Below are 27,641 nucleotides of genomic sequence, written 5' to 3'. Positions count from 1 at the left end.
ATGCCCATCCTTCCCCACCACTCCACAGACCCTCTGAGGATGCTAGGGTAGGCCACAGGACTGGGCACAGTGCCGCCGCACAGTGGGCAAGGCGTCCTGTACAACCAGGTGTGGTAAACTGAGGGACTAGAGGGGAATGTCATGCAGATAAGTCATCCATGCTCATAATGATGGGTCTGGGAAGCTGTCTCTGGTGGGGGGAGGGAAAGACCCTCACAGTTATGAGATTTAAATAAATCTTAATATACATTCTCATGACTGGACATTCCCTCCAATAAGTCCCTCCCCGCCCCAAGGAACTGTCATAAAGGAGCTACTATATAAGATGAATCATTCTTGCATCTGACTATTCTCTGTGCCTGGAGGTTTTCTGTAGATGAGCACAATCAGGCTCTACAGCCAACCCATCAATGTAGGTACCCCTGGCACTAAGTCAAGATGCTGACCTGCCTCACTGCTTGATTATTATGTTACCTGCTTGCGATGTTACCTATTAACTACATAATATGTTAGCTATATGATGCGCATACCTCATGAAAGATCTGAAAGCCCCGTGATATATACCCACTGGAAAACACATTCTCTCTCAGTGCTGACATTGGACGAGGAGCCCTTGTGCCCTGCTGTCTGTCTGTCTGTCTGTCTTTGATATTCTCCACAATCACAGAGTTGCTCCTGAGGACCCATTCGAATGTTGGGGACCCCCGTAACCCAACAGCTAGGAGTCCCCGAGCCAAATGAATGATGCTCAGCTGCTCATACTAAGGTTGGAGGTTCAGGCCCACCCGGGGATGCCTGGTCCTCTCCTTCAGGAAAACCAGTCACTGAAAGGCCATGGAGCCCCGTGTGAGAGGGCGGTCTGGAGAAGCCGCAGAGGAAAGAACAGCATGAGGCAAGGCTTGAAAAAGGAGACGTGGGGGAATCATTTCTCTGCTCCCAGCAGCCCCCGGATTCTTCACCCGGCCGGTGCTGACAGTGTGACACTGCCGTGCCCACCTTGTTGCCAGCAACCCTTCTTGGTAAAGTCCCAGAGAGAGAGGTCCTTGTTGGGCTTGTTGGAGCATACGGTCTCTGTCACAACCTCCCAAGCCTCCCCTTGTGGTGCGAGATAGGCAGAAGTAGATTATGTATGTATGAGCATAGCTGTGTTCCAATAAAACTTTATTTATAAAGATTGACAGCGGGCCAGATTGGCTTACAGGCCTAGAGCTTCAAAGACTAGCACCTGACTTAGATTCGGGAAAAACAGGGCTTGGGGGAAATGGGAAGTGGTCTTTGATTCTATCTATGGGCACGAAGGCCAGGTAAAGAAGCAGGACTCTTACACCCTTGGAGCCGCCGGTGAGGTTGACCTGCCAGCCTTTCAGGGAGCAGCTGAGCGCTTAATCATTCCACCATCAAGGGTGCCTTGACGATGCATCCGGGGCACCTGGTTGGGAACCTGCTCCCTAAGAACATGAGGAGCCGCCTGGGAGCTGGTGACATGAATGCCTATTCATGGTACACCGTGTAAAGAAACCCAGCAGCCTCCCCGGACCGTTTTAGGTGAGGTTCTGGTGAGGTTCTGATGTGTACGCCCCTCGGGGCATTCCTTCAGGCAGGGGCAGACAGGGCAAAGATTTAGAAAGAACTTTGGGGAAACACCACACTGATATTTTGACCATCTTTCATTCACCGGTTTCACACGAGAGGACTTCAGAAAGTTTGGAAGCAGAATTTTCCCGTGAACTTTATAAAGGCCCCCGTCACACAGCGAAACAGCAACATAGAAATGTTCAAGCTCATTTACAGGAAAGAAAAGGGGGGAAAAACCCTTCTTTGGTTTACTTCAACTTATTTACCTTGTAATGGACATTGGGCAGTAATGGACATTGGGCAGTGATGGACATTGGGCAGTGATGGACATTGGGCAGTAATGGACATTGGGCAGTAATGGACATTGGGCAGTAAGCAGTAATCATTATGAAAACAGTTTGAGGAAGAGATGAAAGGGCTCACGGTCTTTGGGGTCAGCCGAGCGTCTCCTTTGTTAGCCCTGGGCTAGTGTGAGTCGAGTAGCGTGCTTTCTAAGACATGAGGCTTTGCTGTTGTGTTTTGCCTGTTCCTTTAGGCTCGCCACATGAAGGACTAAAATGACCAGCATTGGCCGGGAGGGACCGCGCCGTGGCCTAAGTACCGCACTGCCTGCAAAGTTAAAATGGGTCCAATGTTCATGAGAGGGGATCTGAGAAAATGCCCACACGCCTCTAGGAATGAGTATACCCTCCCTCCGGCCTGGCATTTTACCTCCAGGAAGTCATTTTCAAGATGCATGCAGAGCGACGTGCTCTGTGGGGTACCCACCCAAGGATGCGACCTTTCACACGCAGGTGCCCGGGCCTGGCGTCCCTCAGAGGTGGCACCACCAGACTTTCAGGGCGCTATAGAGTAGTTCAATGTGTGCCCAGCCCCCAGTCTCCTTTCCGAAGTTTAAGGCCATGCAGACACCGCTATGGATGGTCATTCCTCAAAAATGCTCACATGGAAACACACCAGTGTCTGGCCATGGAGGAATAGTGGAATGAATCCGGGGACCGTCCGGCAAGGGCACAGAAGGATATTTAGTGACGTGGGACATAGCTCTTAGCATGTTTTAAGAGCAAGATTGTGCATGCATTTTCCCACTGGCCTAAGTACACTTAGAGGAATCTAAGAAGATGTCAAATATTAATATTCGTCCGCCCTGGGTAGCTGTGTAGTTTTTCTCTCTTTCTTTCTTTTTGTATCCTTTGCTGTTTCCCCACATCAGCGTAATGAGTGAGTACTAACGTTGCCACTGGGGGGGGGGGAACGCAATAAATACTTTTAAGGATTGTTTTCCCAGACGAGGAGTACTTAGATTTTTATGTGATATCATTTAAGAGGCAGCAGGATGAATGTGATAAGCTGTCACAGAGTGTGACACATTAGCTGCCGCCATGTTCCTGATTAATTGATTACGCTTCTATTTTAGATGTTGGAAAATTCCCTGCCAACTTTTCTGAGTGAAAATCGGCATTCAATCTTTTTATTGTTGCCGTGCGTTTCAGCACATTTTGTGAATTGGTATTTATGGTGAAAAGCATTCAGTGTCTCCCTCCCAATGAAAGACAAGTGCAAGGTCCTCACCCGCTTGGACGGATGGTGTACAGCAGTGTTTGTTCAATGGCTTCTGCGTCTTCGGCAGGAGGGCAGGAGGGCAGGAGGGCAGGAACCTCTCCCCACCTTGACTTCCCGGAGAAGAGATGCTGAGGGGGAAGCAGTTTGTTCCGCTCTGACCTGTGCTCGAAATCGACTTGGCCCCTCGCGTTCTTTTTCGAGAGAATCATGTAATACTGGCCCAGAAATAATCAAATCAATCCCTTTGTTTTCAAAGCTGCTCGCCAGACTGTCCCAAGCCGCCCAGATGAGAAAGCTCTGCTTTATTAGAGTATGAAATGTAAAATTGATTTTGATAGCTCATTTTTGTAAACAGTATGCATTTAAGAGCGTAACGTTTTGTTTCAAATGAAAGTCTCGGTGTCGCATGTTATACAAACATTTCACCAATTCAGGCTGACCTTTCCTCGCTCATCTCCAGACATGATTAACTCTCAGAGAGCTGACCCCTCCCTTTTCAAGTCCTGTGCGTGAATTACTCAGAGGTGTCCATGGGAATACACCGATTTTCCCAATACCACCGCCTCCACACGCCCCCCTGCCCCCAGCCACCTTCTTTCCAGACACTTGGCTTCCATGTCATCATTAAATACACTGTAAAAATGATCATTTGTTGTTGCTGTTGAAGAAAACATACACAGAGAAGACCGGCCCCCAGAGAAGGACACCGTGCATAAAAATCCGGCCAGGGTAGCATACACATTAAGAATCGCTTAGCCCAGCAACAAACACTCTGTGCCTCCTGGGACCACCTCTCTCCTGCACCATGCTCTGCTCCTGATCGCGCCGCGGGCAGATGATCAAACCACAGGCAGACGGATGGCCACTAGGTGGAGGCCTTCCTTTACAGAAACGAGATTCTCCGCAGCCACTGATAAAGTCCCCAGCCTGGAAAGGGGAGGCAAAGGGGGCCGTCTTTGAAGAAAAGGTGCATGGACCAGTGTATCTCATCTTGGACCCCAAAGCAACTTGGCAGGAAGCTTGGAGACACGTGCTTAGGGCCCCCCACCTCCAGCGGCATCTTCCCAGGGCCCTTGGTTCCCACACCTGCTGTTTGCAAAAGAGCCAGCTGGCCGTCCATCCAAGGAAAGCACGCCTTGGTGAAGGGAGCTGTCTGAAGGAGCCCTTGGGAGAGGCCTCTGCCCTCTCCCTGCTCCCCAGCTTCAGAAACTCTTATCACCAAGGTTATGTAAGCAAACGGAATCCTCCTAGGAAGCAGTAGGCTCATTAAGGAGCTCGGTTGTGTGTTGTTTATTTCTCAGACCTGTGTTTGTGCTGAAATTCAAATGGATTCGCATACTCGGTTCACACTGCGGCCCAGGGCAAAGACATGACAGTCACACAGCAGGACCAGGCGGGGTTTCCTTCTGTTGAACCCGGGGCTGCAGGGAGGGCCCAGTGACTCCGCAGCACCTAACAGTGAATCCACCGCGGAGGCGCAGAGCCCTGGTCGTGGGCAGCAAGTGCTGGCTCAGCCCCGTCATCCAGGGCATCAGAGAAAGGCTCGACCTTTTGAACCCTCCAGCCACTACGCAGGGCAAACTGTGGCAACTGCTTCCTTAAAAGAGTCGGCCCTGGAAACTCTATGGGGCAAATTCTACCCTGCTCTCTAGGGTGGCTCGCTATGAGGCGGAATCCAACTTTGGGGCAATGTGCTTGGTTTGATTCTATGTGGTGATTAGATGTTTAAGGAGCTCTGGCAGTGCAGTGGTCAAGGGTTCATCTGTTAGCCAAAAGGTTGGCAGTTCTAACCCACCAGATGCTCTCTGGGAGAAAAGTGAGGGCCCCACCTCTGCTTCTGTAAAACTGACAGTCTTGGAAGCCCTAAGGGGCGGGGCACTTCGATTCTGCCCTATACCTTCACTCTGAGTCGGAATCCACTTAACGTTGATGGGTTTGGGTTAGAATGCCATGTTCAACGTTTTGAAAAAGTTCAACTTCATTTTGATTCAAGCATCTTCAAACACCAGGCGAGAATACATTCAGTATCACGGAAGAATACAAGTAGAGATCAACATCTTGGTGTATGAGGGGATTTTTAGAAATCTGTGGCACTTTCATGAACTTTCCGAAGCTTCTCCATCCATTCAGTTGTGTGTGTGGTCCACCGTATAAGAAGAAGGCAAGACAGTGTGTGAGTACACACAAACACATGCCTGCAGGTCTTGGCCTTCAACCAGACACAGCCTGCACATCCTTGAGACTCCAAGGTGGCTTCGGTTTGAACAGGATCAAGGAAAGCCAAGGCCATCCGTCTTGGGCTACGCTGCCCAGCTGAGCCCAAGGATGGGTCTGATTAGACATCTGGTTCGGCAATTCCTTCCAAATGGGGCCCTCCTGGTGCCGTGGGGGAAGCACGGGAGTGAACTATTACATATTGTGCGTATAACAGACACAAATTGTGTATCTCAGAAAAAAGTCACCTCCTATAACCCATCCCCTAACACACACACATACGCACACACACACAGTTATATGTATGTGTGTGTGTATATATATATATAAAATAGTGTGTGTATACATACACATATGCATGTGTGTGTGTATTAAGCCAACAGTTCCATAGCACCAGTCTCTGCTGCTCAGGGAGAGGCTCACTAATGACCCCCCACATCACACCCAGCTCTGCCTTCCCGAGGCTGAGCTTCACGGTGAAGCTTCAGACTCTCTTCTTGGTTCCCAGTCTCCCAAGGGCGAGAGCTATAAAAATCCGAGAGAAGGGAGAGTGCGCGCCAGCTGAAACACCAACCAGATGGCTTGGGTGTATAAAAGGCCAGCTGAGTTTGGGGAGATTGTTCTCATTTAGAGAATCTTCCAAAAACAGCTTCAGATGGTTGGTTTCAATTTTCCCTTTCTCTGCCACTGTGGACTTCCCTTTGCAGGCTTTGGACCGGGAGGCAGAGAAAATATCAACTTCCTTTCAAAGAGAACAAAAGGCAGACTGTTACATTTCACACTCTTGGCACGGAGAGCGCTGCGTTTGCTCTGGGGTTTCCTCCAGTGCAATCAGTGGCATGCTCCCCCAGCTGGGACCAGCTCCCAGGAATAGCCCGGTGGAGACGGGGCTCCAGACAGGGGGATGAAGGTAAGGACCATAGATGCCTACAAACCACTGCCATCGAGTCAATGCTGTCCCTGGTGGTCCTATAGGGCAGGGTAGGACTGCCCCCATGGGTTTCCGAGACCAACTCTTTACAGGAATAGAAAGTCCTGTCTTCTCCCCATGGAGAGGCTGGTTTTGAACTGCTGACCTTGCAGTTAGCAGCCCAACTCATAACCACAATGCACCAAGGCTCCTAGGTGCCTGCATATTAAATATTTAATAAAAGTATCCATCAAATATTTTGTGTTCCATTCAAATATGCAAATCAATGGCTGAGGAGGGGTCGGCTAGTAAAAGAGAACACAGATGACCTATGACTCGATTTTCATGTCGCGGTTACTATTCAGCAGGAGAAAGCAGACGCTTTCTACTCCCTTAGAGTGACGATCTCGGAAGCTCACGGGGACGCCTCTACCCTGTCCTCGGGGGTCGCTACTGAGTTGGCATGGAGTTTGGCAGGGTTGCTATTCAAGCTCTCTTTGTAAGTCCCGGAAGGCTGCATGCAGCCCGGGGTGCTGCAAACCAGGACAGGCTCAGCTACTCAAGAAGAGGCGGTGCAGAGGAACGGCCTGGCAATTTCCAAAAATAAAACTGTCCTTGGCACCCCCACGGCGCACAGTCCACACTGCCACTTGCCGGGTCCCCAAGACTCAAACTCCGCAATGACTGTCGCGCCAATGGTAGATGGCTTCACTATGCCCGACTGATCACAACCCCAGCGTGTGTGGTGGTTGTGTTCGATGCCAACTCACTGGACCTCATAGGCCAGCATGGAACCGGCCCGTAGTGTTTCCCATAGTCTGTGGAGGCAGACTGCCCAGAGAGCAGCAGGTGGACTTGACTGCTGATAGAAGGAATTTACGGCGCCTCAGTGACTCCATGGCTAAACTTCCGGCTGGAACCTGAAGGCTGGCGGTTCAAACTGCTGACTGACAGGTTCAGCAGCCTGACCCGTAACCACAAGGCCCCCATGGGGTCATTACAAAGAGCCTGGGAGGTCCCACAGGTCTATCAGGGGAGCTGCTCCTCTGATGGTAACACTGTCTTTAGGAAATCCTGTTGGTAATGACGCACAGGTGAACCCAACAGCAGCTGGTGCCTCCTTCTTCCTCAGCCCATGCAGGAGAAGGTCATTCAGTGGGACTTCCACATGAAATAACCCACCGGCCCTGCAGCCTCCTCTCAGGAGCTCTTCCTAAGTACCTGCCACCAGATGCCACTGCTGCTCTGTATCCCAGCCATGCTTTATGTCAGAGACTGAATGGGCACAGACATGCATCTGCATGTATGTATATATGTGTACACACACATGCATACATGGTTCAGGTTTGTCAAGCATCTGGAGGAACTTCACAGAAACCAATCATGTTGGCAATACTGTTAAACCTGGGCAGAATGGGACTGAAGCTTCTCCATGTATGTAAAAAATATATCTATCAACACACACCCCCACCCCCGACCTGCTACACAGCTCTCCTGGAGACCATCTCACCAGCAACTGGATCGGCCCAGAGGTGTGGGGGTGGGGGGAGAGGGGGGGATCCTGAGAACAACAGTCCCTGTCTAGTTTTATAGCTCTCCTGGGGGCGGAGTTACCAACTCTCCACGGATAAACCTACTGCACCCAATGAAGGCAGAAGCATCGGCCAGATTAAAGCGGGACGAGCATTCCAAAGACCCTCCGGACTCATCAAGAGGGAGAAACGGCCTTCAGGGGTCAATAAAAGTAATGGCATTGTAGTAATGAGACTCTTATGAGCCATCAAGGAAGGTAGAGGCAGGGGGTGGTAGAAATCTACTCCCATTTGCATCCTCAACCGTTACCGTCATACCTCCTCCCCAAAAAAGGGCATCTGAAAGAAAACGTCTATTTCTTCCTTCAAAACCGTGACTGGCAAAGGGGAATGCTATAGACCTTTTCCTTCAGCACAGGCAAACTATCTTCTCTCCCTGCGCGTCCCAGGCAGCTTTCAGCCAAGGTTATAGACCTAACATCTAACGGAAGCAGCAAGATGACGGCCACCAGGCAAGCCCCAGGGCGTCGGCCTCCCCTTCTGTGAAAGGGGCCTAACACCTAGATTCTAGTGCACAGGAGGTACGAATGGGGCCAGGAACAGGGCGAGGGTGGTGATCAAGGGACCCCTGTGCCTCAGATCTCCACGCTACAAGCTCATTTGACTGATCTTCAAAGTCAGGGAGGGGGGTGGGGGGAGGAGGGCAGCTGCGCATGTGAGCTATCACCAGCTTGCAATGGAAGAACCCACACACTGAACGGAGCACTGTCACCCGGGTGCTCGGGTGCTTAAAATGAGTTCAGGTCTCCTTCCTTCTAGGCCAGTACTGACAGACGGTGCTAGAGAGGGCTCCGCAGTGTCTCCCGTGACCCACAGCACATACTGGGCAGAGCAAACAGAAAGGAAAGCCCTGAGCTCGGTGATTAGGGGCAGCGAGCTGCAGGTTGCGTGGCGTAAGCGATGGCTTCAGGGGAGTGACCAGGTAAGGCTTCGGGCACTTAGGTTTGCCTGAGAGCGTGTGGGGAATTTGGAATAAAGAGCTTATTTAAGAAGGGGAAGCAGAACCAGCCTGGGCAGAAGCGAGCAGATGAGGCAGCCCAGGCCCAGGTGTGTTCAGGCCAAGAGCACAGGTAGGCGGAGTGGAGTGGAGGAACATCTCTGAGCTTGCTGAGCTGATGCTGACTGGTGGCGACCTAGAGGAACACCCCTGTGGGTTCCCGAGACTATATCTCTTTGTGGGAGCAGAACACCCCATCTTTCTACTTGTAAAGAGCAGCTGATGGGTTTGAACTGCGGACCTCACAGGTAGCCCAATGCAAACCTACTGCAACACCAGGGTACCTGGTGACAGGCAGCGCTCCCCTATAGAGTGTTCTAGTACAATGTCACTTATCACTTCCTGAGCTGCTAAGCACACAGAGAGACCAGTGCCTGGAGAAGGCCCTCATGCTTGGGAAAAGGGTGGGGGGCGGGCAGTGAGCATGAAGGAGGCCTTCCACTCAGCCGCGGAGCAATGGTCAGGCAGGGTGCATGTGGAGTTGCTAGGCGTTGGGACCGACAGCACCTCACATCTTCCTTTCCTGTTGACAGCAAAGCAGAAGGCAGAGGCCAAAGGAAAGAAGATGTTTCTGTGTTCTTTGGTTTCAGGAAAGAATAACCTAAAATCGTTTCTGTGTTCTGCTTACTTGACTGGAAATACAGAGTTTCCCAGCTCCACAGGGTACCAGAGTCCCGGCAGGAACAGATGGTCCAGGGGACCCTAGGGGCAGCTTTTGGAGAGACCACACAGGGAAGCCGAAATGGAAGACATAAGGCAGAGCCCCGGGCCTGCAGTCAGTCAAAGAAAACCAGAACACAAAAGCCAGCCAAACCCATGGCCAGGGCGTCAACTCAGATGGCTTGCAGTGAGCCCTGCGGGGCAGAGGGGAGCTCCCTGGGGCTTGCTGGTGTCTCATCACGACAGTTTCTCAGACTTTTCTTGATGGCCTGCACTGTATCAGTGCCTTGTGCCACTCCAGATCCTGGTGGAAGCTCACTAACCTGGCCCCAACATCAAGACAGGCAACCCCCTCCCCTCAGGGACCTTGCACATCTAACTGCAGAGTCACCAGTTCAAGCCCACAAGACGCTCCAAAGGAGATAGATGAGACTTGTCTGCTCTGTTAGACACACAACCTCAAAACCCTCCCAAGAGGGTCCAGATGAGTCGGAATGGGCGCCTGGCCTTGTCCGGGGTGCAGACGGAGCTGCGTCCCTTTTAAGCCTCAGGTGCTGTGGGGAAGAGCACAGGGTGCAGGTGAATCCCACCTGGCCAGCACTCGGGGCCAACCCCCACCACAGCCTGGAGGGCTTACTCTCTGGCTGCCTCTAGACTGCCCCCCAGCAAATGAGCCAAGGGACACACTCCAACAGCGGCCGTCGGGGGCAGGCAGGATCCTGGCGAGGCGGGGTAGCATCTTCTCTGGGTGTTTATTCGAAAAACAGACCCGGCTGACCACTTACGCCATCTCTCTGCAGCTGGACACAGATGCTGTATGATAAGGAGGAGAAACGTGTTCCGGACCCAGTTACCCCAAGGTCCCCCTGGCCCCTCACGGGAAGCAGGTGTCTCTAAGACAAACCTGCGTGCTTTGGGAGGAGAGAGAACACACTTCCACAGAATCTAAAGGACAAGACAGGTGTGACATGCGTCTTCCATATTTTCCACCTCAGAGTAATTAAGGGGTGACCACAAAGGAGCCCTGGTGACACAGGTGGGTGAGCACCGGGCTGCTGGTGAGATGAGAGTCCGCTTGTACGTGACCGACAGGTGCGGGCAGCACTTCTGAGCCAAGAGTCCCAGAGCCCTGGAGAGCAGGGCGTGGGAAGGGTCACAAATTCACACGGCCACCTTAGAAGCTGTCGGGAACGTTTACAAGTTTCTTCCCTAAAAAAATACTTTTACAAAATTATTTCCATTGGTGCTTTTTCACCAGATACAGTCAGCAGGTTGGTTCTGATGACACAGTTAAATCAAGTGGGGGCCACTCCTACCGTAAGACGGAGGAGCATCCAAATCAAAGGAGCGAAGGAGAAAAGAGAGCGATTCTGGCATTTTAAAATATCAGGGAGCCCTCAGCTGTGAACCCCAGTTCACCCTCCCCTCACTGTCAACACCGACATGACTCAGAGTACGTGTGACGGCCCACAGGGTGTAACAGGGGCCAGGTAGGGATGTGCTCTTGTCCCCGTCTTAGCAAATCTTTAGTTTAAAAAAGCAAGATATGCCAGCAATACTGTGAAACAAGTGCAGACCGAGGTGGAGGCTGGGCCCAGGGGAGATGAAGGAGCACGTCCCAGAGGGAAACGGGCGGGCGGGTGGCTGTCCCCACGGGTGGCTTTGTGCCCTGTCACTCTTCCTCGGCCACCAGCCACAGAAGCGCCCCCATCAGAGGACACGAGCTGTAGAACGTCCCCCGCCAGCCTGGTCTGGGGGGTTCAAGACAACAGAGCAGCTTTCAGACAGTCTGCTCCGTGCTCATCCGGGATGCTCAATTCAGGGTTCAGATTGCTCTCTAAAAAAGACAACGAGGAGGGAGGGGATGAAGAAGGAGGTGGGAGAGGGAGGCCCTGCTGGTTTACCAAGTTTTTTATTGTTTTATTGATTTATGGAGTGCAACCAGCACAGGATCTGGGCCTGAGAAGGACGGGGCCTTTAACATTTGGGGCACCATTCCGTCTAAACACCCTAACATCACACTTAATCAAGGTACTTAATCAAAACACATCAAAATCAACAACCTGGCGTAACAATTATCCCATCACACCATCGTTATAAATACCACGTACGGTTATATGCACTTTGATGTTGACCTGCCTGGGATGAAATGGAAAAGATAAAAAAGGAATTTACCTCAAACCTCAACCTGTGCTATGTAAATGATACCGCCTTGCTTGCTGAAAGTGCGGAGGAACTGAAGCGCTTGCTGATGGGGATCTTTCAGTACGGATGACAGCCCAATGTCAGGAAACCCAAAATCCTCACAACTGGACCACTAGGTGGCTTCGAGATAAATGGAGAAAAGGTTGACGTTGTCAAGGATTTTGACTTGCTTGGATCCACAATCAATGTTCATGAGATCAAACATGAAGTAACTCTGCTGCACAAGACCTCTTTGACTCCTGAAGGGCAAGGATGTTACTTTGAGGACTAAGGCGCGCCTGACCCAAGCCGTGGCGTTCTCCCTGGCATCGTGTGCATGTGAAAGTTGGGCACTGAAGAAGGAAGACCACAGAAGAACAGATGTATCTGAACAGTGGTGCTGGAGAAGATTGAAAATACCACGGACGGGAAAAGGACAAACCGATCTGTGTCAGAAGTAGTAACGTCAGAGTGCTCCTTCGAGGCAAGGACGGCAAGACCTCAAGCTGCCGTCCAAAGATGGGTTGCATTAGGTAAACCTGCTGCACAAGACCTCTTGAGAGCGTTGAAAAGCAAGGATGGTACTCGGAGGACTCGGGTGATCTATCTTGGAAGAAGTAAGGCAGGAGGGCTCCTTAGAGACAAGGCTGTTAAGACCTCTTACATACTTTGGACTCGTCAGGAGAGACCGTGAGGTTTGGCCAAGTGGAGGACCAGTGACAAAGGGGAAGGCCCTTGACAAGATGGACTGACACCGTGGCTGCATCCGAGGGCTGAGCACAGGAAGAGTGGTGAGGATGGCGCAGGACTGGGCAGTGTCTCCTTCAGTTGGGCATAAAGTTGCTGTGCGTCAGGACAGACAGGTGGCACCTAACAACATCATCTCCATGGTCCAGGACTAATGCCCCAGAGGCAGAAAGGGGTGGGAATGCGGTCAGGTGGAATGGGGAGCCCGGGGAGAAAGTGGGAGACTGCTGCCCCATCCAGAGGGGAGCCAGAAATGCCAAGAAACAAAATGTGTGTGTATTGTTGGATGGTAGCCTAATTAGTGCTTGAAGTTGTCACTCAAATTGCTTTATAGAAATTGTTAAAGGCATTTCCGTCCCCAATACAGTGGAACCCTGGTGGCCCAGTGCTCAGGTGTGAAGCCACCTGTACTTCCACGCAAGACAGATGGGGCGGCGGGCTCACATCAGGACACCAGCCTCGAAGCCCTTGGGCCGTGCTGCTGGGCCTCAGAGGCAAATCAGCTGGGGCTCACTCAAAGGCAATGGACTGGGTTGGGTTGGGGTTCCTGGTTGGTGCTCATCAAAGCACTGGCTGGCTGGCTCAGAGGGGCAGGCAGAAGGAATGTGACCTGCTGGGGGAGTCTGTGTGGGCCATGGGAAGAGGGGTAAAAACTCATGGTGACAGTCTGTCACTGCTGCTGTCTGGGCCACAGGCTCTCTGTCCCAGCTTCCCTGAAAGCAAGTGGCTCATTCGTAGGGGCGGGCCCTGGGCTGGCTCCTCCTCCGGAAGCCCATTTCTCCATTGTTTCCAGTCCAGCTGTGGCCACTCTGGGCGCCCTGGCCATCAGGGAGGCAAAGCGGAGGGGTCCTGCACGCAGTTGTTCACCGGCTCTCCCCCCCACATGTGTCTGTGGGTGCACGCGGCCCCTCAGACAGCTGCACAGCCACACAGCATTCGGGGACCAAGCCCCCCACAGCTTGCAATGGACTGGGGAGCCAATTACAATCTCATTTCACAACAGAAAGCACTTCCATTCGATGATATTCGAGGTTAAATACACACGACTCCCACACATGCGGCGAGCCTTTCCGTTCAAGAAATAACTAATCTGGAAGGAACATGAAATCCGGCATAAAGATCCCTCGTGACATTAAATCACATCCATCTTTATCATCTTCCCTTCCACATCAAACATACCACTCGCAAATTCACAAGTCAATAAATATCTTCTAGGACTTTCTAGCTCAGATTTGGTCAAATGCTGTGGAGGAAACTGGCGAGGGAGGGGCGGGGAGGAAATTTGTGGAGAGCCACTGCCCTCTGCTGGTGAACAGTCGACACTGTCCACACGTCGTTCATAGGTGCGATGGTGAATATTTTCAGGCCATAGTCCGTGATCCAGTTTACAGAGTCTCGGTGGTGATTTCCAACCACATGGGAATGATCCTGCGTCTCTTAGCAAAAGCCAATGTGTTATTTCAGGCTTTTTTCTTTCTTTCTTTCTTTTTTTAACTACAGCACACGTTCTATATTCCAGGGGGGAAAGTGCTTGAGGCAGAATCCCATTTCAATCCCGTCAACATTTTTCTGAATTGTAAATTTGCCTCAGTGTGATCTGTTTCCATTTCAGAATCAAATCCTATATTAAAACTAAAAGTTTTAAATGATTAAGAAGTACTATGAACACCCAAAAGCTAAACCCACTGCCTTGGAAGAAATTCTGGGCCACTGCGACCCTATCTATGAGTTAAGAGACCGTAAGACTTTCTGGGAGAGCCAACGGACTCCTCTTTCATGGGTACAGCAGCCAGTAGCCAACCTGGGTGGATAGCAGCTCAATGCCTGGAGCACAGCAGCTGCAGGCCTCCCCTGTAGATGGGTGTATTTTCGCATCCTCTTCCCCCAGGGTAGAATCAGTTACCAACTACAATTCCACCAGCAGACAGATCTTCAAGGAGCACGGTGGGTAAGCCTCAAACGGCCGGCTGGTCCCCGTCCACAAAGGGAGCCCACTAAGATGCCAGCAAGCGGGTGTCTAGGTGTGCAGGCCTGCAATCTCTCTAGAAACAGATTGACAGGACTTTTCTCCTGAAGCAGCTGCTGGGTTTGAGCCCCCTAACTTACAGTAAGTGGACTGGCTCCTAGCCAGAGTCCCATCCCAGTCAACTGAAAAATCTAGGATTTTTAACCTGTGACACTGTGTCACTCTGCCTTAGAGGGTGTCGCTGTGGATGCAGCTGGATTGACAATGTACACCCAAAACAGGTTTCAGGCAGCCTCTCCCGGGCCTGCCTCTAAGACACAGCTGGACCGTGCAATGGTGGACGGAAACAAAATGGAAATGGGCTGCTGACCTTAAAGCTGGGGGCTGCTCTGTAAGCCTTTGCCGGGTTCACAACCAAAAGGTGGTTTTGGTTTTGGTTTGTAATGAGAGAATGGCTTCTAGAATGGTTGGTCCATATCCCAAGTCCGAGCCTACAAAGTCCATGAAATGAGATGCATCCATGGGTCACACGGATCAATACATTAACACCGTGCAGTGCCGTTGTGCAAAATAGGGGTGAACTCATTTAGAACGCCATCGGGGAGAGATGGGTGAATGTTGGTGCGCACACTCACTGGACGGCAGACCTGTGAAACCCCTCGAGCTGTGGATGGCTTTGGGGGACGTGATGCTGAGTGAGGTCAGTCACACACAAAAGGACAAAGATGGTTTGAGACCACTGGAAAGCAAGGGACAGGGAGGGTGGGAGGAAATACCAGGATACTGGTTTCCTAGCAAAAGTTGCAGGCTTTGATGGCTGCCAGGGTTTGGAGGGGGCAGGGAGGGCAGGTGAAGCAGGCGGCTAGAGGGTAGACAGGTGTTCTCGTGGGTGAAGGGGGAGGTAATGTTCTGCAAGAGGGGGAAGAGGGTGGGTCAGGGAGGGATGAGACAAGTTACTGGGGGTGCTGAAATGACACCCTAAAACACAATCTCCCTCCTAGTTCACAATAAGCTTTTTTTAAAAATAAAAACTAGAACATGACAGTGGGGCAAGAGGAAAGTAAAAGGAAACAGAGGAAAGAAATAAGAGGCAAAGGGCATTTATCGAGGTCTAAATATAGGCATGTACATGTAGCTATCTTTATATATAACGATAGGGAAATAGGTCTATGTGCATAGATTTACAGGTTAAGTATTAAGGCAGCAGAAGGACACTGGGCCTCCACTCAAGTCCTCCCTCCACACAAGAGCGCTTTGTTCTTCTTGTTCGTTTTCTGAATGCCAGGACTGCATTCTGCCTCTATTACCTTCAGCCCTTTCTACCTTCTGGCCCGCACAGGGCTCCCATGGCTACGGCTCTGTGAGGCCACCCACAGTGTCACTTCTGCCCAGCAGGGCCGGGCGTGGTGACTGGTTTCTATCACCCTGCTTAGGGCAGAGCTGGAGGGTCCAGGCTCTGGGGATGCCCTAAGAACTTTTGTGACTCAAAGAAAGCAGGGCCTTCGAGCTGGAGCTCTGCTCTGCTGCTCTCTCCTGGGGCCTCCATGCAATGACAGGCAGGTCCAGATCCTGACTCAGACACCTGGGGCAAGCCCCTAGCCTAGTTCATCAATCAGCCAAGACCTTTGGGGGGGCCCTGTGGAGTGCTGGGCTGAGAACACAGTAGTGAACACGTGCTCTTTGTTTGCACCCCTATTCGTAGAGTTTTCATTCCAGTTGGAGACAAATTTAAAAAACAGACATAGGGTAGGAAGACAATGAAAACAACGTACATGCCCACCGGCAGAAGGGCTAAAGAAACTGGTGCACATGCACACGGCGGAATACTACGCAGCACTGAACATGATAAAGAAAACACAACACCCCTCATGGCATGCATGGCCCTGAAGAAATATTTTATGAGGCCACTGGTATAAGGGGAGAAACAAGCAAAACAAAAAAACAACCAGATAAAGACTTTCATAACAAAGGAGATAGGCTTTCCAGACTGCCAAGGAGGTCAGGCAAGGGAGGCAAGATAAAGCAATGGGCTTTATCTTAAACAGGTGTTTAACTTGGGAGCAATGGTATAAGATAGTTCACCAGAGAGGTCAGAAATCAAGAGATGGGTGAGGGGTGAACAATTGGTTTGACTGGTTGTGTAGACTGTTGAAAAAAAGCTCATCTAAAATGTAAACCCCCACCTAATTTAGAATAAAAGATTGTTTTAAAAAGCAAGAAGGTGAGAAAGCTTAGGATCCAGGAAGAAGGTGAAAGACAGCCTATGCACATGCTATGGCTTAAAGCCAGGTTACTCTCATGGGACCTTAAGCCAGGTTACTCTCATGGGACCTTAAAGCCAGGTTACTCTCATGAGACCTTAAAGCCAGGTTACTCTCATGGGACCTTAAAGCCAGGTTACTCTCATGGTACCTTAAAGCCAGGTTACTCTCATGAGACCTTAAAGCCAGGTTACTCTCATGGGACCTTAAAGCCAGGTTACTCTCATGGGACCTTAAGCCAGGTTACTCTCACGAAACCTTAAAGCCAGGTTACTCTCATGGGACCTTAAAGCCAGGTTACTCTCATGGGACCTTAAGCCAGGTTACTCTCATGGGACCTTAAGCCAAGTTACTCTCATGGTACCTTAAGCCAGGTTACTCTCATGGTACCTTAAAGCCAGGTTACTCTCACGAGACCTTAAAGCCAGGTTACTCTCATGGGACCTTAAAGCCAGGTTACTCATGAGACCTTAAGCCAGGTTACTCTCATGGGACCTTAAAGCCAGGTTACTCTCATGGGACCTTAAAGCCAGGTTACTCTCATGGGACCTTAAGCCAGGTTACTCTCATGGGACCTTAAAGCCAGGTTACTCTCATGAGACCTTAAAGCCAGGTTACTCTCATGGGAGCATTCAGTTCTTCAAAAAGCTCGTGTGCTTTTTCTTAAGGTACTGGCTTCACCTGTCGTGATTTCTAATGAACGAAAATAAATTTCTATACCTGCTCTCATTAAACATCCATAACCCAGCAAATATAACCTACTCATAAAAGATATCAGGCACACCAGTGTCAAAAAACCACAAGCCCCTATTATCGCTCTCTCCTGCAGACATATGCTGAGGGGGCTTCCGAAATCTCCCGGGAGTTGCAATTAAAAGATAATGGCAATTGTTCACCAGCTCTTGGGAGTTCCCTTGTGCATCTCCCAGTTAGCTCTATAAACATTTGATGTAGGTCTCTGATTTCCTGAATCACACACCTTGTTCTTTTCTTCGAATCTCTGCAAGCCCTGCCAGATGAATCAATGTCAAACCCCCCCACCCCCACCCCCACCCGGGCAGAGAACAAACTCTCTGAGGGCAGGAAAGCATTTTCTCCGCCTGGTCAGGTCCCCACGCCATGTCCCACCTGCACTGACAGAAGCCCAGCCAAGTATTCCCGCAGAGGCCAGGACCATACCTCTGCCAGTAGCCTGCCACAGAGTCACTGGGTCCCTTCCTTTCCAAGCGGTAGGATCTGCATCACTCAGTCACTGCCATAGAGTCGATGCCCACACATACCGCCTCTTTATAACAGGAGCGAAGTGCCCTGTGCGTTTCCGAGAGGTGACTCTGGATGGCACAGGTAGCCCCTTCTCCCCAGGAGTGGCTGGGGGTTCAAAATGCTGACTTTTCGGGTCCTAGCCCAACAAGTAACCACTGTGCCACCCGGGCGCCAACCCCACCAAGAGACTCGCTGCGCAGACGAGTCCCCGTCGTGTTAATAAAGCCCGCCCACGCTGCAATGTCCTAAAAGAAAGGTGCTGCCTGATTTAAGACAAACCCAGCTGAATTTTAGACACGGTAGAAGCATAAATTGGGGAGGATGTGTATCCCAGCTCTTGGATGCCAGGCAACTGAACAGCTGAAGGTGCCTCTGGTTGAAGGGGAAATCAATTTCAAAACCCCACTGTCTTTCTGCTTGTCATCCGATGGAAGGGTCAAAGGTCAGCGTGCTCTAAAGCGGGAGAGTGGGTGAAACCGCAGAGACTGCACGCGCGGCCGGCCCGCCAGGGGGCGCACTCGCTCCACTTCCGGCGCGCCACGTGACTGCGCGGTCACGTGACTGGGGGCAGCTCCTGCTCGCCCTTCCCTGCCGCTAGTGCGGCTCGCCCGCTGTCCCCGCACACACTGCTAATAACTGTGTGTCTGCTGACGACACGGGGTGGATGTGACTGCCCCCAAGTCAGCGCTTCCTTTATCCTCAAGGAAACCGGGACAGTAAATAACGTCCCTTCCCCTCCAGACAGTCGCGATGCTCGAGGCGGCTGCAACGCACAAAGGAAACCACTTCACGAAAATCCGAGCCCCAGTTCCATGTCACTGCTCGTCAGCTTTGTGATGGGAAGCCAACGACTGCAGCGCGAGCACATCCATCAAACCCGGCGGCACAGGGCTGCAGCCTGCAGGCCAGCGCCGTGACCCAGCCGGCGGGACGCCTGATGCCACGTCCCGGAGCCACGGGGACCGCGGCCACAGCGCCAAACCGGGGCTCCGCTGCACCTCCGAAGGGGGCCCAGCGGCGCCGGATGCCGAGCAGAGCCGTCGCGGATGACATGATGGGGATTCCAATGGGGAAAGGCCCCCGTCTACACAACACGGAACCCACGGAACCACTGGGGAACCCTGCCCCAGAAATAGACCACTCACGGCCTGAAGAGACAGCAACCTCAGATAGTCCCTCAGGGCCCGCTGCTCCGCAGCAATCCCACACAGGTTTGGCGCCAATGGCAACGGAATCCGTGCACAACAAACCTAGGGGCCCCACATCAATGGCCGGGGTTGGGGACACTGGGAGCAATGAGAAGGAAAACCGAGTGCCGTGCGTGGACTTCCGTTTCTCACGACAATAACCAGGATGTGCACGGTGTCATGTGGTCTCTTTGCAAACATCACTCACCATCTTAGCAACTTTCCCATAGTCAATCCATCTGATGGTGGCGAAGTTCGTAGATTCCGCACAGTTGAAACCGTGATTAAAACCAGCATGATAACCGTATGGGAAAGTGATCATAAATTCTCCCGGCTCTTGAGTTATCTGCAGAACAAAAAACAGAACATTTTCCACTGATAAGATTTTCCAAATGGTGAACACAATTAAAAACATAACCTATAAAAATACAAAGAATTAAAGCTGTGGGATCAGAGGTATACTCTTTTTTTTGGGGGGGGGAGGGCATTCCTTGAATATTACTTCCCCTGCCCCAGGAAAACTTGACCAAAAACAAAAAAACTTTCATAAACCTGGTGTGATTTTCCAGGCAATATAGTTACTCGATCCATTATTAAAGTTAACATTCTGCTCTGGTTAGGCATTATCAAGTCAGTTCTGCCTCATACCAACCCCTTAAACAGCAGAAAGAAATGCCCTCATCCTTAGAGATTCCCTGAGTAGACACATGGAACTACTCTAGTGTCCTGTGCTGGAGCAGCCACGTGGAGACCACACCAGTGCTGAGATGCTTCCACTGCCATTGGAGCCACAAGACTTCCCGCCCACTGGCCTGTGACCTTCCTGCATTTAGCATCATTGCATGTGTTTCCTGAGTCTGAGGAGGACTTTATAGATGGGTGTGGGACATGAATTTGTTTCTCTGGTCTACCCAGACTAGCAAATTAGAAACGCCACTTGGTTCTGCCACCACCCTTAGACTCCTTCCTGTTTGAGCCCGTTGTTCCGGTCCCCTGTGTCAGCCCGTCTTCTTTTCTCAATCACTCTCAACTGCAGCATACTGGCTGCCACTCTTCTCTGAGAACTGGCCGCCCCTGGAAATGCAGCCAAAGGACATCCTTTCTAAGGAGCATTAGGGCTGTGCTTTTCCAAAATAGGTTTGTTTGTTCTCTGGAAGACCGTGGTGATTCAACACCATACATCAAAGCATCGAAACGCTTCACTGTTATCCCTAATTTGTTTGATCCACACAGTCGATGTCTTTGCGTTATCACTGAAATCACTGACATCTCTCATTTCAGCCACCTTCCAGTGGACATCAGAATTCAGCCACTTCTAAGTCCTGTTTGAATGTCTGACGGTTCTGTCGCGAACCTGCCCTAACCACTCCTTCTAACTCCTCGATAAAGGTCCATGCACGGGATGGGAATGATAGTGTTCGCTGACGTCTGTATTCTGCTGGATCACCTTTCCTGGGTCTGGGCACAAATATGGATCTCACCCAGTTGGCTGACCTGGATATGTCTTCCAACCTTCTTGGCATAGATAGACCAGTAAGCACCTCAGCTCTGCATCCATTTGTGGAAACATCGCAGTTCGTATTCCATCAGTTCCTGGGGGACTCTTTTCTACCACTATCTTCAGTGCAGCTTGGGCTTTGACCTTAACTGCAATCACTTCTTCACCATACGCTACTTCCTCCAAGGACTGACCATCAGCCAATTCTTTTTGGCACGGAGGCTCGGTGCATTCCTTCTGTCTGTCATGTTGATGCTTCCTGCATTGTGCAATCTGAAAACTCAGGCTTGACATTTTTCTTTAGTCCTGTAACCTTGGAAACTGCCAAACACCAAAATATAACCAGGTTCAAATGTTCCAAATACCAATTCTTTGTTTCCAACTTTTGCAGTCCAATCTTCACTGTTGCCCAATGCACCTTGATGACCAATTGGGGGGTGCAGGCATTGGCAAATTCCTGGGTTTTCTTCACCTTTCCCATCCAGGGTTGGTGCATCAATTTGAATCACATTAATGGATCTTCCCTTCTAGGATAACATGGACACTACTCTCTGACTAACTGTACAACACTTCAGGGCAGCTCCTGAAGCACTATTTTTGACAGTGAGTGTGACACCATTTCTCTTTGTCATTGCCAGCACAGTGGACCATAGGATGGTGCCGTTTAGAGTCACCAATACCAGTCCATTTCAGCTCACTGATGTTCTATTTCAATTTTGACAGCTTCCAATCATGCTAGTTCCATACTTTGTACATTCCACATTCTGGTTCTTAATGGACATTAGCAGCTGTTTAGTCTCCTTTTGAGTCTTGTCACATGCACAGGTGAAGGTCCGACAGCTTTACCCCAGCCTTGTCATTAAGGTCGGGTCCACTTTGAAGAGACAGCTCTTCTCCAGTCGTATCCTGAGCCCCTTCCGACCTGAGAGACTCATCCTCTGGCACGGTCTTGGGCAATGTGTCAATGCTATTCATGTGGTGTTCGTTGGCCAGAGTGCTTAGAAGTAGACTCTCCGGTCTGTCTTTCTTATCTGTCTCGGTCAGGAAGTTTCGCTGGAACCTGTCCACCATAGGCGGCCTTGGTATTGAAAACACTGGTGGAGAGCTTCTGGCACACAGCAATGCGTAAGCAATCTCAGTCGGACTGATTGCCAGACAGTGGTAGCACAGTTTATTATAAAAAATCTATGCTCCAAGTTCTTGAAGTAAATTTTTAATATCTCCACTTTTACTTGTTTATGAACATTAATGTTGCAGTTAACAGAGCTGATCTACCATAGAACTGAATGTATTTCCTTTGTCAAAATTTACACTTCTTACATCATCATTTGTATTCTTGGCTCCCCAAACTATATTTGTCATCAACTTTGCTACCATGGTATATGGGCCCCACACCCTCATTGGCCTGATTGTAAATTATTTCATAATGCATGAGTACTTACATCCTCCCTTCAGAATTAGACATAAAACATCCACAGACCAGCTGCCCCAGCCTTCCACAACCACCACAGGCCAAGAAATCCGTGAAGGAAGCACAAATACCCAGTTTGGAGAAGGGTGCTCGGAAGTGGACAAGATACCAGCTCTCCTCCAGTAAGGGACAGCAGAGAGAATCCATCATCATCCATTCTCTGGGGGAAATCTTCCTCCCTCCGAATCACAATCAACCTTAGGCATCGCCCCTCCCCTCGGGAAGAAATGGAATGGGAGCAAGGGCTCCCTCCCTGCTTCCTGACAGCCCTCAGAGGCTGGGAAATGGGGGGATGAGGTGTGTGTGTGTGTGTGTGTGTGTGTGTCACCCAGAAGACACCAGGCTGCCATCTTGTGCCATCACAGTGATGCTAAAGGTCCTGTGAAGAGCCAGGGCGGATGGAGGTTACATATTGGGCTGCTAGCCGCAAGTTCAGCAGTTTGAACTTAGGAGTCATCGCATGGATCCCATGCGATGAGTTAAGGGTGTGTGAGAACCGTCTCCTTACCAACAATTCTGAGCTCTAGCACGCGCGCGCGTGTGTGTACACACTGGCAGGTATTCTCTGGCAGTAAGCACAGCTCAGCCATCACCTGGCAGTGTGCGTGTGTGTACGTGTGTGTGTGTGCACACTGGCAGGTATTCTCTGGCAGTAAGCACAGCTCAGCCATCACCTGGCAGTGTGCGTGTGTGTACGTGTGTGTGTACACACTGGCAGGTATTCTCTGGCAGTAAGCACAGCTCAGCCATCACCTGGCAGGGTGCGTGTGTGTACATGTGTGTGTGTACACACTGGCAGGTATTCTCTGGCAGTAAGCACAGCTCAGCCATCACCTGGCAGTGTGTGTGTGCATGTGTGTATGTGTGTGTGTGTACACACTGGCAGGTATTCTCTGGCAGTAAGCACAGCTCAGCCATCACCTGGCAGTGTGCGTGTGTGTACGTACACTGGCAGGTATTCTCTGGCAGTAAGCACAGCTCAGCCATCACCTGGCAGTGTGTGTGTGCGTGTGTGTATGTGTGTGTGTGTACACACTGGCAGGTATTCTCTGGCAGTAAGCACAGCTCAGCCATCACCTGGCAGTGTGTGTGTACGTGTGTGTGTACACACTGGCAGGTATTCTCTGGCAGTAAGCACAGCTCAGCCATCACCTGGCAGTGTGCGTGTGTGTACATGTGTGTGTGTACACACTGGGAGGTATTCTCTGGCAGTAAGCACAGCTCAGCCATCACCTGGCAGTCAAGGGGCTCTGCAAGCCCAGCACAGTCCCAATTCCAACAAAGGGCATCTCCTGAGGACCCAGCCTGGTTCTCCCCTCTCCCTGGGCTCAGTGCACCTCATTAATTCTACCTGTGCTGAGAGACTAGGTTTCCTTTCTTCAGTGGGCAAATGAGCACAAACTCACCTGCCCGTTTCGAGCACCACAAAAGGGGGAGCGGGACAGGAATCCCCATTCCCTTCCACCCACCGACGCTCCCTGCAGCCCTCTGCGCAAGCCAACCCAGGAGCAGGGCCCACCTGAAGCCCAGGCCCAAGGAATGAAGAGAGCTTCCACTTCGAGCTCAGCCTGGAGGAAACAGGGAGGAAAGGCAAGAAGAAAACACAAGGCCACTTTTAAGGAGTCGAGATTAATAAGAGTGAGGAGCTAGTTGCCAATGAAAAGCTTCTCGGTGGAAAACGGCAGGATTATGGGAAGGAAATTCAAATAAAGGTTAGAAAGGAAAGGGCTGCGATTTGTCCCCAAGTTCCGAATCGCTAAGCACTTAATCCCCCTTGTGGGCCAGGAGAGGGCTTTATTTATCGCGTCAAAGCTTCTTTCACGTCAGCTTTCTCGCATACAAATGCGCCCATCCAGCGCCACGTCGTCAGACTGGGTCAACATCCACGGACACAAAGAGAGAAGCCCCCAGGGTGATTTGTGCTCAAGGGTCATGCGTGCACACACATGACCTAGACACGATGGCCCCGGCCCCCGATCCTAGCCAGCCGAGAGCTAATCATTACAGCTCTGAAGCCCTGACGCCCAGCCAGAGCTGTCCGACCACCGATCCCACCTGTCCTGTACCTTCCGGATGTGGTCATCTCGCAAAAAATGCACCCAAAGGCCAGGTTCGTTTCCACTTTACATTCTGATAAATAATCGAGACGGTAGAAAACATGAACATGAATTTTCCCTGCCCCTCCTCGCAAATTCCCAACGGAAGTCAGCTCGGTCTCCCAAGCTGAGTGCATATAAAATTAATTATTAAAGCAAATCACACACAGGCACACAGAGGAAAGGGTTCCTTGGTTGGTGGGGTGGGGGGAGTAGCAGGATACCTTATCAAAGGGGATGCCATACTTCTTCAGCACGGAGGGGGAGATGAGCGTCATCTTGTGGCGGAGGAAGGCCTCGCACCCCTGCGAGTTGTTCGGAAAGAAGCCTGCAAGGAAAGGAGAAAAGTGAGCAGCCTGCCTGCCGAACAAGCGCCCCAGGTGGCTTGCCGGCATCCCGGGGCTCGCTGAGCAGGAGAGTGGGGACCAGGCAGACTGCTCTGCTAAGAGTGAGAGTCTTCCAAATTAAAGGATGCAGATTTCCAGCCACAAAGTGGCAGGGGCGTGTCCCCCAAGATTCTCTCAAAGTGCGTACAATGATTAAACCTTAGGAATCGATTCACTATGATGCCAACACACACTCCGACAGCCTGCCTAATAGCAGCTGTAGCCAGACGGTGCAGTGGATACATTGCTCGGCTTAATAACCAAAAGGTTGGTGGTTCAACTAAGCCCCACTGGCAGCTTCTTTCTCAGGAAAGGCATGTGGCATGGCCATCTGCTTCCGAGAAGGAACAGCCAAGGAGGTGTATGTGTGTGTGTGTGGGGGGGGGAGCGGAGAACAGTTCTACTCAGTCCTGGAAGGTTCCTATGAGTCAGAACAGTGCAGCTCTGTGGAGAGTCCCTGGGTGGGGCACTGAGTGCTGACTGAAGCGCTGGAGGATCCACCTGCCCCGAAGTGCGCTGGATGAAAGATCAGGCCACCTGGCTCCGGGCGCACAGAAATATCAGCCTTGAAGGACCTTAAGGAGCGCGGCTCTACTGTGGGTCAACGTGAGCCGGGCTCTTTCCTTGGAGCTGCAGCGTGGACACAGCACATAGTGCGGAAGCTCAGAGATGGACTGATACCGTGGCTGCAACCAATGGGCTCCCCAGGGAAGACGTGGATGAGGATGGCCCGGGACAGGGTGGTGCTTCCCTCTGCTGCGCACGCATGGGCTCCTCTGAACAAGGGGATGCACAGAGGAAGCTCTTGCTGCAGACTCTGAAGAGACGGGGAGAAGCGCTTAGCTGGCAGCCTGCCCCAGCAGCCGGAGGGAAGAGGGCTCTGAGGATGGGAAGGCGGGTGCAGACCCAGCCTTTGCCTTCTCCTGGCAGAGCACCGCCCTCCTCACGCTGCAGTCAGTCCTGCTCTCTCTCTGTCTGGCAGCTTCTCAGGGACTCACCACCTGCCCTTCACCTTCCTCCTCAAGGGAGTGGGGAAGCAAGAGGAGGATGGATGGGGGGGCGGGGATGCACAGGTAGAGGAGTGCTCCCACAGGAAGAACTTCAAAGGTCAACAGGAGGCACCGGAAGGCCTACTTGGAGCCTGTGGGGAGCCGGCTCCAGTGACCTGTCACATGGACGTGACACGGCTGGACAGGTGGGAGGGGGGTACAGGCAAGTGCGTGGCAATACTGCCTGGTCCCATCATTGAATAGCAACCCAAGATGCATTTCTGCATGCGCTTCTCCCCCCATGGGGACCCTGCTGTGGTCACAGTCATGGCCCGCCTACACGGGCTCCTACTCCAACTGAACCAGCAATGCTTCCAGAGAAGAGACAGGAGTGGCCAGAGAGAAAGTGACGCATGCGTGTGTGCGGGGAAGAAGCCCCCTGCCGGACAGCCCAAGCTCACAAGCCAGGGAAACATTTTAATAACGCAACTGAAATGGATCTATCAAACTTTTCATGGCTGCAACGTGGTGCAGCACTAAATGAATTAAGTTTTGAATTAAAATCAATGAAGAAAGAAGAGTCTGGTTAATTTTCTTTTGATATGGATTTGTAATCAGGCCCTGAACTATGTGGTGACTGGTCGTAAGTTAATTTAAATTGGAAAACCACTGAAGGAAGGTAATTTGCAGTATATTAAGAACTTCATATTGGTTCTGAATTTATATTTACAGCAGGCTATCGGAATTACCAGCATATTCTACATCACGCTGGGGAACACATCATCAACATCAAAAGAAAAACCGTGTGTCAAGCATGCGTGTGAGGATGAACTGCCTCACAATCTCTGGCGCACACACACACATACATACACAATGCCATCACACCACAGTCCGGCAGAAGTATCCTCCACAACATGTAAGCAAGCACACAAAACCAAAATCCCGAGAGATGCAGACAGGGGTATTTTAAAAGGTAGTTGTAAAAAAAAAAGAAGAAAGAAAGAAACGTTAGTACCTTTCATAATAAAAGGTATTTCTAAAAAAGAAAAAAAAACATCATGTTCAAGTTGATTCCAAGGCCTAAGACACTCCCTCCCTCCCCCCGCCCCGGACACAGCACTGCCCATGGGGCTCCAAGGCTGGCATCTGGGTCCAAGAGCTCTATGAAGAAGTGCCTCTGGGGACTGAGGCAAGGTGTTTTCCGTTGCTTCATATGCATATGAAAGCTGGACACCAAGAGCTCAAATAGAAGGTAAACGTGTGGAAGATGATGACGGCAACATATGTACAAATATGCCTGACACACTGGTGGATGGATTGTTGTAAGAGCCCCCAATAAAATGATCTTTAAAAAATAAACAAGTAAGTATACCTACATGGTAACATTTTTTTTAAAAAAAGAAAAGAAAGTTGAACAATGACTAAAGGAGCCAGAGAAGAACCGATGTGTTTCAACGTGGTGCTGGTGGGGACACTGACAATACCATGGAGTGCCAGAAGAACACACCCATCTGCCTTGGAAGGAGTGCAACTGGACGGCTTCTGAGAAGCAAGGGGGCAAGACTCCGGGCATGTTAGCAAGAGATAAAGTCGAGGGGCCGTGCAAAGGAGTAAGACCCTCCCTGAGATTGACTGACCCAAGGGCTGCCACAATGGGCTCCAAGCTAAGAATTGTCCAGTGGCCCCTAGGTGAAGGGCGCCTGGAGAAGACCATCCAGGAGGAACCTGGCACTTCTTTCTGCAGCATCTGCTGATGGGGTGTTAACACAGTTGGCTCATTAAAAAACAAAAAAACACCAAACAGATGATTCAGAGAGCAAAACACAACATCTGCCAAGAGCAGGCTCTTTTCCAGCTATTGTGTCCTCTAGGGCGGGGACGCTCTAATGGAGAAGCGGCCCAGGAAGCCATGAGACTTTGGATAAATGGTCACAAACAAGCTTGGACTGGGGGCTCGTTGGCTGCCCTGCCTCCTTTGAGCTCACAGCAAACCACCTCTCTGGTAAGAAATAACACAGGCACGTCTCCTCCCCAACACCAAGCTGTCCGAGCTTGTGTTCCTGCAGCATCAGCGGGCCCACA

The 27,641-nt window shown here is 51.0% G+C and overlaps 1 protein-coding gene across 2 annotated transcripts in view; it reads right to left on the bottom strand.

Annotated features, from left to right (window-relative positions):
* Window positions 1–27,641, bottom strand: part of KDM4C (lysine demethylase 4C) — a 213,606-nt gene that overhangs the window by 125,456 nt on the left and 60,509 nt on the right. For both annotated transcript variants that reach the window (XM_075559906.1, XM_075559905.1), the window contains exons 7-8: window positions 24,409–24,512; window positions 19,328–19,465 (exon numbers count right to left, since the gene is read on the bottom strand). In XM_075559906.1, the coding sequence (XP_075416021.1) occupies window positions 19,328–19,465; window positions 24,409–24,512 (242 nt within the window). The remainder of the gene's footprint in view (window positions 1–19,327; window positions 19,466–24,408; window positions 24,513–27,641) is intronic.

Source organism: Tenrec ecaudatus, chromosome 10, assembly GCF_050624435.1.
Source record: "Tenrec ecaudatus isolate mTenEca1 chromosome 10, mTenEca1.hap1, whole genome shotgun sequence".
Lineage (NCBI taxonomy): Eukaryota > Metazoa > Chordata > Mammalia > Afrosoricida > Tenrecidae > Tenrec > Tenrec ecaudatus.
Note: the sequence above shows the minus strand (reverse complement) of the source record. Positions and strands in the feature narration are given on the sequence as shown.